This window comes from Calypte anna, chromosome 3, assembly GCF_003957555.1.
Source record: "Calypte anna isolate BGI_N300 chromosome 3, bCalAnn1_v1.p, whole genome shotgun sequence".
NCBI classification, from domain to species: Eukaryota; Metazoa; Chordata; class Aves; order Apodiformes; family Trochilidae; genus Calypte; species Calypte anna.
The window spans coordinates 70,243,454-70,254,819 of NC_044246.1; the positions used below are offsets into that span (position 1 = coordinate 70,243,454).

At 45.9% G+C, this 11,366-nt stretch overlaps 1 protein-coding gene across 1 annotated transcript; it reads left to right on the forward strand.

Annotated features, from left to right (window-relative positions):
• Positions 1-1,165: 1,165 nt before the first annotated feature.
• PPIL6 (peptidylprolyl isomerase like 6) lies at positions 1,166-10,930 on the forward strand. Its single transcript, XM_008504361.2, has 8 exons — positions 1,166-1,252; positions 2,446-2,541; positions 3,004-3,192; positions 4,114-4,176; positions 4,314-4,461; positions 5,714-5,770; positions 9,246-9,381; positions 10,819-10,930. Exons 1-8 carry the CDS (start codon positions 1,166-1,168, stop codon positions 10,928-10,930), a joined length of 888 nt encoding a protein of 295 aa, XP_008502583.1.
• Positions 10,931-11,366: the final 436 nt, after the last annotated feature.

The following is an 11,366-nucleotide window of genomic DNA, read 5'->3' on the forward strand; positions in this document are numbered from 1 at the left end:
TTAGAAACAACCAGCTGAGAAGCTATAGACTGTTTGGTTCTGGCTCTGTGGTTATATACAAATTCGTCACTTTACAGAGCCACTTAGATATATAATTGAAAAAAAAAAAAAAAAAACCAAAAAAAAAAAAAAAAAAAACCAAAAAGAGTGCACATTGTTATTAGGATGAGAAAGAAACTTATTTTTAATTGTATTTAAAACAGGTTCCTTCTGCAGAATACAGTTTTCACAGGAAGAGCACAACTGTCTGACCTGCAAAAAGATTTTTACATGATAAATATGTATTTTTCCTGGGTATGTGACAATTGTTGCATTGCTCCATCATGTCATGAAAAAGTAGGTAAATTTTTTACATGACATACAGTTCACCTTTGCCATTTCTAAGACCAGCATCTCCTAAAGTTCACCTTGCTTAGAGATGAAAAATGACCTGACCCAGCTGTGCTGAACTTACAGCTGTCCTACAAAACTGGTTTTTGCACATGCTGTATTAGCCCAAAGCTGCCACGGTGGCACAATCTTTGCTGTGGGAGCTGTGACCCCCCTGGAACCCCCAGTTTTGGGTCCTGCACTGGGCTGTCAGCAGGAATGATGTCTCAGCAGCACCCAGTGAATACAGATGTGGGGAAGAGTTTCTGCATCAAAAGGAGCTGTAATTAAGCTATAAATCTCGTTGCCATGGGATTTTGTGGGTGCTGGATATGTATATTTGCTTGAAATGCAATGAAGTTCACATGACTAAGAGCCACCAAGGGCAATTAGACACAAAGATGCCTGGAAATCCGTGAGCAGAGGCTCACCAGAGGCTGAGAGAGTAAAGGGAAGCACTGCTCCCATGTTTGCTTATTCTTACCTCTTTTTGTTGGGCATCTGCTATTAGCAACCACTGGCAACAGGATCGTCATCCTTTCCTTTAAATAATCCCGTACTGACGGTATCCATCATGAGCTCTGGAGAAAGCTGCCTTGAGTGAAACATGTGCCCTGTGTAACCACCCCCTTCAGGGGAATCAGAGCATTCCTCACCCTCTCACAGGCTCGAAACCCGCTTACACTCAGCTCGGGAAGTGCCGAGGGATGCGGGGTGGGTCTGTGCCTCTTGGCATCCGCGTTGCCGTGGATCCAGGCTCTGTTGATGGCGTCGGACTCACAGTGGCCAGGGTGCCATGGGCCCGCAGCGAGGGGCTGTGAAGGTGATGGTGGTGGGGCTGCTCCGGAACCGCCCTTTCCATGTGGCCAAATGTGCAGCAGAGGTAACCTCCGGGGCTTCAGCTGGGCTGGAAGCAGCAAGGGAGGGATCTGGGCTGAAAGTAAATAAGCAGAAGAATGCCTGCACCTGGCAGGCAGTTCTTAGGAAGAAAATATTCTGAATTTCGGGTTTCTGCCCTTCCTCAGCACTGCCAAGCACAATGTTATGCAGGGCAGTGGGGGGTTGTAGGATGCTCACTTCCATGTTCCTACACCTCCAAGAAATTTTACAGCTGTGTAATGCTGTGTAAGACAGCATGCACGCTGCAGCTCTGCCCATCTTAATCGGCAGCTTATGACAAGTCCCTGGATGCAGCTCTGTGGGTGCAAATGAGAAAAAGAAGAAGCCTCGTGGGGTTTTGCAGACTTTTCATGAGCAGCTCAGCTGTGTGGCAGATACCCAGCATGCAGCCCCCCATGGGGTGCACGGTGCTGACTTTTATGCCCTCCCTGTCTGTGAGTTTATCTGCCAGGCTTGTTCCTCAGCATTATTTGCAGCTGACGAAGCTCTGACATCTATCAGCAGCCCTAAGGACATGCCAAGCCGATAAGCTGCAGAGGGGGTGTGCCACCATCCCAACAATAGCAACTGTGAGCTGAATAGAAAGTCCTCTGCTTTGTTCTTTTCAAGACCATCTCGGCTGTCTTTAAGCCACGGCTTGTGGCACTTGTGTGCCACAGGCCACATGGAGATGAGGCTAAAACCTCAAGGATGTCCCATATATAAATAACAGCGTGTTCCTGATGCAATGGTAGAAGCAAGGGAGAATGGATTCACCTTGCAGCCTTCACTGAGCCACTTGCTTGCCCCAAGGCCCTGGGATGGTGGAGGACTGTGACTCCCCGTGCATGCAAAAAAGATGCTCAGCAGCATCTTGGAATGTCCCACTGCTCACATCCATATCACACAGTGGGGAGAGGGATGGGTAAGGAGTGCCAGCATAATTCAGTAATATTAGTGAAGCAGCCCTTCATAGAAAAAACAAGATCAATACATCTGCAAACAGGGATTTAGACCAGTTTGAGGGTATTTCTGCCAGTGTTTGAAATTATGCCAGAGGCATGAGGGATGCAGTGCAACAACTTCATTTGCACATGGTTTAGGTTGTAGTTCGTGTGGGAAATAAAAGCTGTGATAGAGTGCAAGAAGGTATCAAACTGCTTGTAAATGTTTTTTTTCCTTACCTTGAAAATACAGGCTCTGAAGCTGAAGTTTCCAAGCAAGTTTGCAGACCCTGTAATACAGCCTTTAGTAGAATTTGCATGGCATGAATATTTGGAGGAGAAAAAGAAGGTAACTCTTGCACCCTCAGGTTTTCAGATGTGAGTCCTTTTCCCTGGGTTTCAGCCTCTCCCAGCTTGGTGCCATCCTCAGGTTTGAGAAGTGAGCTTTTCCATCCACATTTATTTAACATTCTCAGAAATCCCTTCTCAGAAACCCAGCCTCTCTGGGTGCTTTTCCTGTTCAGTTTGAGCCAAAGTCTGTCCCACAAAGTAACACTCAGATGACTGTTGTCACTATGATGTCCCATAGCAGTGAGGTCCAGACCTTTAGGGCACATAACTGTGTGAAACATCAGCACACCTCATCAAAAGCTGCTGCCCAATTCCTACCAATTGGATGGATTTGTGGTTTTGATAGTCAGAAAGGCATAAAAATACCACAGGCCACTTTATCTGTGGTGGATATTACTGACTGCTTCTCCACTAAATGTGTAATGAATCCCTGGAGGATTGTTGTCCCTCTGAAACACAGGAACTGAGAGGTGAGGTGTGGGCATACAGCTCCTCAGTGATGTGCTTCCTTGATGGCCAGCTGCTGGGGGATGAGAAGAAGATGCTCAAGTGGGCTCACCATGAGTGGGGCTATCGTGACTTCAAGCCCAAGGCACTTTACCGAGCGATCGCTGAGGATTTCTACACCAAATATCTGAAAAGCAGCCAGGCAAGTAGCACTGTTTTACAGAGTACAAGGTCTGTAAGTGGCTGGAGAGGTGGTCAGATGAAGGAGGAGGTACTGCAAGGAGGAAGGAGAGTGGGCACAGTGGTGGCAGTTTCTTGGTTTTCTGCCCCAAGATGGCAGGGCTGGAGCTGGGGCTGGGCAGCCATCAGGGAGCATCAATCCATGGGCAGCACAGTCTCCACGTCTCTCAGCAGCAGGGAAGGGGCTAACTCAAGCCCAGATGCCTGGCATATATTAACAGCTTCAGTGTTGAACAGTCTGAAAAAAGCATATTGCTGACCATGCTTTAATGTGCTGCTCCAAAATCCTATGCTGCCCAGCCCTTAGCTACCAAAATTCTTGGATACTCTTGTTCTTGGCTACCAAAAGCCCAAGTGGCAACCCTCTCCTTTCCCAGCCAAGACCTCCTGAAATGTTGTGGGTTTGTGAAGTATGACACTGCCAGCACCAGCACAGTGTTAAGGGCAGAGAAAAATAAAATGTCGTATCAAACTGAATACCACAGAAGATGTAGCACTGATTTGAGGCTGGCTGGAAAGAGCAAGTAGTGTCTGTTTTGGTGGGATTGCTGGTGGAACCCTGTGGATCCTTTTATGCCTGCAGATTTGTTCATTCCTGCCTGTATCATATAGGCTGCATTAGGCTTATAAATAAATGCAAGATGAAGGAGTGGGCCTTGCCCAGTAATTTGCTTTTTACACCGTGTTGAGATCATCTCTGCCCGGAATGAAGCAAAACATCCTCTACTTTGTTTGTTTAAACAAAATAGGAGAAATGTTGCAGCAATCCTGCAGACCTTTCTGATACCATTTGCAGCTGCCCCCTGGCTTGCATTAAGAAGCAAGGGCAGCATGAAGAGCTGAACTTTCCCCCTCACTGCCTTTGTTTTTCTGCTTTAAACAGCACGTGTTTGTGTACCTTGACATAGCCATTGAGGAACAGCCCGTCGGCAGGTTGCTCTTTGAGGTAGGTTACAGAGGAGAAAAGAAAAAGTGAGGAACGAGCACATCCAGCGTGGTGGTTTCCCCTCCCTGCCTAAGGAGCAGGGAGAGTGGAGGTCAGCTAGGAATTTCACACATATTTTCCTCTTCTCACTTTTGCAGCTCTTTTCAAACATGTGTCCCAGGACCTGTGAGAATTTCCGTGCTCTGTGCTGCGGAGAAGCAAAGTCCCTCATTGATGGCCGAGAGCTCACCTACAAAGACTCTCTTTTTCATCGTATTGTGAAAAATGGGTGGATCCAAGGAGGAGGTGGGTTTCCAGGTGTCCTGAGTCAATCCAAGTTACAGCAGGAGTGGGGTGGGATGATCTGCATGAATAACAACAGCCTTCACCCACAGAGACAACTGCATGACAAAACTGATCTCTGCAGAATAATTCATAGAATCATAGAATTGGCTGGGTTGGAAGGGACCTCAGAGATCATCAAGTCCAACCCTTGATCCATTACCGCTGCAGTTACCAGACCATGGCACTGAGTGCCACATCCAGTCTCTTTTTAAATATCTCCAGGGATGGAGAATCCACCTTCCCTGGGCAGCCCATTCCAATGCCTAATCACCCTCTCCATAAAGAAATTCTTTCTAATGTCCAACCTAAACCTCCCCTGGCACAACTTAAGTCCATGCCCTCTTGTCTTGCTGAGAGTTGCCTGGGAAAAGAGACCAATCCCCCCCTGGCTACACCCTCCTTTCAGGGAGTTGTAGAGAGAGTGATGAGGTCTCCTCTGAGCCTCCTCTTCTCCAAGCTGAACACCCCCAGGTCCCTCAGCCTCTCCTCATAGGGTCTGTGCTCGAGTCCCTTCACCAGCCTGGTTGCCCTCCTTTGGACCTGCTCCAGGACCTCGATATCCTTCCTGAACTGAGGGGCCCAGAACTGGACACAGGACTCAAGCTGTGGCCTCACCAGAGCTGAGTACAGGGGCAGAATCCCTTCCCTGGACCTGCTGGCCACGCTGCTCCTGATACAGGCCAGGATGTCATTGGCCTTCTTGGCCACCTGGGCACACTGCTGGCTCATGTTCAGCCTCTCTGTCTGGCTGCTCTCCAACCAGACCAACAATTCTTAACGGATGTAGCTATAAAGAACAGAAAACATTTTCTTTTTTAGCCATTTCAATTTCTAAACATAGGAACAATTTGAATAATGTGTTCTTTTGATTAACCAATACCTTTTCAAAAGAATTTAGGAAACTAATTGAAAGCATTAACTGTCTCCCATGAATTTTTTTAGTAAGTTGTTAGGAAACTAATTGGAAACATGAAAACACTAAGAATATCCATAGGAACACATTACTTGTTTTATGGAGAGATTAATTTTGCAAAGTATCTTTTAGGATGAAAGCAGAGTTCTTCCCAAAAATCTTTTAAAATTTTGGTAGTAAAACAGAAAGTAAAACATCTCTGGCCTCAGCTGATCTGGCAACCTCAGCTGTTCACAGATAAGCCCTAATAACACCTGTGCTAATACTGGCTTCTGATGGTCACTTTTCTGTACCCTACAGACATCGTAAGTGGAAAGGGAGACCAAGGAGAGTCAATTTATGGCCTCACCTTTGAAGGTATGTTTCCACTGCTCTCTTGCTACACAAATGGCAAATTGCTGCAAAACTCAGATCAATAAGTTCTGAACTTATTCACAGAATAACTGGGAAATTTCCTTTCATCTCCCTAAAGCTAAAGGGTTTACTTTTCCGTCAGAATTATCTGCTTGTATTAGCACGAGCACCCTGCTTTAGTGAGGACACTTCTTTGATCTACAACTTTGTCCCCCTCCTCTGCTGTCCCCAGTCCAAGGCTTAGCTCCACCAGCCCCTTCCCTCTGCCTAAACGAGAGCTGATGGTCACCCAATGCCTACTTCAAACAGCAAATACTCACCTTTGTGGACAGGACTTTAGAAATGCATAAGTGGATTAGCTCCAGATCTCCCTACTACTTGTTTAAATGCATTTAAAGTAATGGAAGCAAATAAGATTTAACTCTAGATTTCCTGGACCTCAGGCAGATTTTCAGGCTTAGGCTACACACTGCAGGCATCACTGCTAGAGGCTACGTGGCTCTGAGGGGGAATTATACTGGGGAATTAACTTCTCAAATTCACACAAAACCATGAAAATCAAGAAATGACAAATATGAGCTAAGTTTTACCAAAACATTTCCCCCATAGTGGTAAAAAGTAAGAAAATCTAGAGAAAAAAAGAACATTGCAACATGCAATACTTAAGAAAAGCAGTCTATATAATAGACATAGACATTTGGGATCTTCTGATTAGATTAAACACTACCCATAAAGACATTTAATGAGTTAAAGCACTTTTGAAACTGATTTATGTTGCTGTATATCAAAACTTTCCCACTGCCAATGGTGCAAAAGATGTGACATTTGAGCAGGCTGGGAACAGCTAACAGTGAGATCAGAAATGCCAAGTATAGTTCGAAACTTTCTTTCCCAAGACACTGAGAGCCAGCTCATGAGGAGAAGACACTCTCATCTTGAGGTCCTGGGATGGACAGAGTAAAACCCATCCAGAGGTGGGTCTCTGGCCTGCTCTGTCCAGCCAAGCTGCAGTGCTGGCAGTCAGGAAAGCCACTGGAAGTGGAGGCCCTGCAACAGGGATTTAAGGTATCAGCAAATACTACAGGATATCTAGAGCGGGCAGGAAGGAGGAAAAGTAATTTCTTTGATGCTGAAGCTCCTGAAATAGCAGCATTCCTTCATTCTGGGGACACGCATATCTCAGGAAGAACATAAGGTGGTACTGGAAAATAATGGGGCTGGGTATTGAATTGTTTGCAAGGCAGATGTTGCCGAGGATTTAAAAGTCTGTGAATCCTCCAGCAATGCTGCCCAATAGATTTGTAATCTCACATCCTTTGCACCTTCTGTTTGGGTAGAAATCATCCGCAGAGGAAAATGAGTTTGAGTATGTGTAGGTTCCTGTGTACTGAGGAGAGCCACACAGATGCTGCCCAGGCCCCAGCCCAGTGCACAGCATTTTGCTCCTGGCTCAATCCTCCTCCCCCAGGTAAAGCTTGTGCTTTGCTTGTGCTACCCAGGAAAAGAGCTGCCATGTCATGTGGGAAGGTGATAACGCATCAAAAATCACTTAAGTAACTTTAAGGTGGATTTGATTTGGAAGCTGTCAGCCTTGAAAGTGTCCCTGGAAGAGTTTTGTTACTCATATTGCACATGCTCCACCTGCTGATGTATTAAAGGAGAGGATTACCAATTTTTCCCCTCCATCTTTTTGGTTAAAAGTAGCTTTTTATCCTTGAGAAAAAGCGGTCCACTTGGGTATACCTTTCTATTTTAAGGCTTACATTGCTTTCACAGTACTTCCCACCAAACTACTGTACACTGAGGGTAGAGGACACATATCTTCAATATCTGTAAAAGGTGAGAGATGCCTCTGTCAGCCAGCAATGTTCTGGGAGACTCCGCACTTGGCACACGTCCGGGCACTGCAATGCTTCCTGAAATTAATGGGAGGCAACCACGTTCTATTGTAATGAGCTGAAAGGACTGTGGTAATCACAGAGAAGCACTCAGACTAGAGTGTCATATCACAGGACAAAGCATCCCACTCCAAAATTAGTCTGCTGAAGTAATTTTGTAAACCACAAGGCAGCGGCCAGGAAGTCACTGTTCAGTTAAAATTTAATTACCATTTTAATGAATCACTTTCTGAGAAGAGCATGCAAACATGGTAAAAGAATTTAAAAAATAACCAAAAAAACATAAAATCCAGACATTTCTACAGTTTTCTTTAGGCTTGTTGAGAGGTTAGTGTGGCTCTTGACTGCTTGCTATGGCCAGGTTGGAGACAGGTAACAGAGGAGGCTGGGATCTGTGCTGCTCCCCACCTCGTGGCTGTGCTCCCTTCCATAGAGGAGAAGGAATCAAATCCTAACCATCATCCTTCAAACCCAAGGATGCCTTATGCCTGCCTTTCCCCAGGCACCCCTCTAAAGAACTGCTTTGTTTCTCCCTAAACAGCCCCTCCTCAGCCAGCATGGAGCAGCTTCTTCACCTCCTCACAGTTCCTGCTCACTCTTGCCCTGTGTTCCTCATCGCCTGCCTCCTCTCCTTGCCCCAGCTGCTGAATAAAGCTGCTGTTCTGGGAGCACCCTGACTTCTTTGGCTACATCCCTCCTCTCCAGTTAATTAGCAACATTACTTTATTTGGCTGAAGAAGTCCTCTTGTGCACATCACTGAGCACTGGGAGCAGGCAGGCATCTCACCCTACAGTCCTGCCCTCAGAGCCTTGTCTCTGCTCATGGGGGATGCTTGGAGCACCTGCTCTGCCTCCCTGCTCTTTCATCTGCACAGTGGGAATAATAATAAGTAGCTGTAGGGAAATGCTGCACTAAGTGCCCTGATCACCTCCATCAAAAGGCATTAGACTGACAATAGGGAGCCGGAGGCATCATTGTTTTGGCTCTGACATTCAGAAATACCTAGAGTGCTTTTTCTTGAATATTTTTCATTAGGTTTTTTTCAAGGACATTGAGTAACTCCAGGTTTAACTCACCTCAGACTTGATGAGACATTTGGGGGAAAAGGAGAAGGGGGAGAGACCTTACAGCAGCTTTCCAGTACCTTAAGTGGCCTACAGGAAAGCTGGAGAGGGACTTCTTATAAGGACATTGTCATGGTAGTGACAGGACAAGGGGTAATGGTTTTAAGCTGGAAGAGGGGAGATTTGGTTAGACATTAGGAACAAATTCTTCACTCTGAAGGTGGTGAGACACTGGCACAGATTGCCCAGGGAAGCTATGGATGCCCCCTCCCTGGAAGTCTTCAAGACCAGGTTGGATGGGTCTTGGAGCAATCTGGTCTAGTGGAAGGTGTCCCTGCACAGCCATGGCATGGGTGTGGAACTAGATGATCTTTAAAGTCCCTTCCAACCTGAACCAAAAGGGGTAGTGGGGAGGAAGGGAAGCCTGTGGGAGCTAGCAAAAGGTAACTGTATGGAGAAAAGCAGCAAAAGGAGTAACACAGCTGCAGCCTTTCATACCTGAACTCTTTCCCTAGACGAAAACTTCTCCATCCATCACAAGGGAAGAGGGGTCCTTGGGATGGCCAACAAGGGCCGCCACAGCAATGCCTCGCAGTTCTACATCACCCTCCAGCCATCTCCCTACCTGGACAAAAAATATGTGGCTTTTGGGTACGTACACACAAGCCTGTCACTGCTGCAATTCACAGCAGGTGGCCCTGGCCCTATGGGACATTGCTGCCCAGGAGGAAAAGTCCATGAAATTGCAAGGGCAGCTGCAATGGGGATGCCTCTGGCCAGAGGGAGCATGGATAAATCAGATTTGACACTCAACCTTCCCTTTTTCTGGCCTTGGCTTCCTCAAGCTGGAAAACAAAGCTAAGCAGAGGCCTCTCTAGGATGAAGGCTACAAATCCATATCTCCATAGCTCAGTGCCAACTAAAGATGGACAGAGGGGGTGTTCAGGCAAAGCCTCCAGGCTCTTCTCTGCATGCACGAGCTGAAAGAAATGATCTCAGTGAATGCATGCTGAAAGTTTGTTCTCAGTAGGTCAGTGCAGAGGGCTGGTTTTGTTAAGGTTTTTAGATTTTCAGGAGTGTAATAAGGGAAATTATTGCTCTGAGCAGTTTGCTTGATACGAGAGAGTAAAATAAGTATTACCGTAGAGAAATTCACAGTGCACTTTCCATGTAACAACATAATGGAGAAAACCATCATTTTTAAAGGAAGTAAAAACACAATGGTACAAAGAGCAAGCCAAAGCCACTTGCTGGCTGGATATATTTATATAACTAGCAGTATTCACCTCAAATTCTACCTTGCCACTTGCTCTGTGTAATTTGAAAGATGCAGGATCCATGATCTTACAGAATCACAGAATGGTTGGGGTTGAAAGGAATTTTACAAATCATCTAGTTCCAACCTCCCTGCCATGGTCCTCATAAATCTGAGTGGGAATTTAATCCTGAGGGAGTAAGAAGCAGCCACAGCATACAGTGAGGAGATCCAGGCCCTTTGTTGCCCTTTTCTGTGATGCCCTCCCTGTTTGGTACCGCTGTGCTGAATGGGATGGGGTGGGATATGGTATGAAGCTTTCCAGAGTACTGCTGGCATTCATCTCCACGCCAGCACCTGCAGGAGGCACAGATCCCACACTGTGGGAGCATGACAAGCTGAAAATCAGAAAGACTGCAACATGTGGTACTGTTTTTAGGATTCAAACTGGCACTATGAAGGAAGAAAGATATTTCTCAGGATTCTAGTACTGTCACCTCTGACAGCATGTCTCTTGACTTCTTTCTCCCCAGAAGTAATGCTCATTTGTAGCTGGACCAGATGGTACAATGGTTATTTCTTTAAATAACTGTAGCTGCACAAAGCCATAATATTTTAACTTCCAAAAAGGCTAACTAGAGGCTACTTAATCAAGAGCCAGTGTTTTTTGTCACCTTATTGTGAGGAAAAACTCCTTAAAGAACACCACAGGAGCAGCACGTCAGCAGGAAACCAGTGCCCGGGTTTGTTATGGCCTTGTACAAAATACAAGGAGTTTGTGGAGCTGGTTTTGGACAGAGGTAGATCACAAATGCACTTTCTCCCTCTTGCAGGCAACTGATTGAGGGCACAGACGTCCTCCAGAGACTGGAAGCCGTACCTACCGATAACGAAAGGCCTACAGTACCCTGCAAGATTATTAACTGTGGGACCTTCGAGCCATGATCACCAGCTGATCCTGCCTGCTGTAAGGTAGAGCACTATTTTCCACTCAGTTTTTTACAGACTGGGATGGATCTCACTCAAGAGAACGATAAAAACAGTTCTTGCACATGCGAATGGCTTAGAATCATTCCTTTGACTTAAATAGAGGTTCATGAGCTGTTCAAAGCACTTTTACAGAAGTATAGAAAAAGACCTGTGAACATAACCCAGTGACAGTCTACATTTCATGAGAAATGGTGTTAATATGGTTATATAGTGACAAGCAGATACAATAAAATGCACATATGGCTTAAGCACAGTTGGACAGGTGGAACACATAGAGGTATAGAGATACCTGTTCCTGGCTCATTTCTGCCTCTACCACAACCTCCACAGGACAATTTCCCTGCTGCATTTGTCCCATACAGCTCAGATACCAGATGTAGGCTGCATATGG

Coding starts and splice junctions, on each gene's coding strand:
- PPIL6 (XM_008504361.2), top strand. CDS start 1,166: ATGGGCCCGCAGCGAGGGGCTGTGAAGGTGATGGTGGTGGGGCTGCTC. Junction 1,253..2,445: donor TGGCCAAATGTGCAGCAGAG/GTAACCTCCGGG, acceptor TTGAAAATACAG/GCTCTGAAGCTGAAGTTTCC. Junction 4,462..5,713: donor TGGGTGGATCCAAGGAGGAG/GTGGGTTTCCAG, acceptor TGTACCCTACAG/ACATCGTAAGTGGAAAGGGA.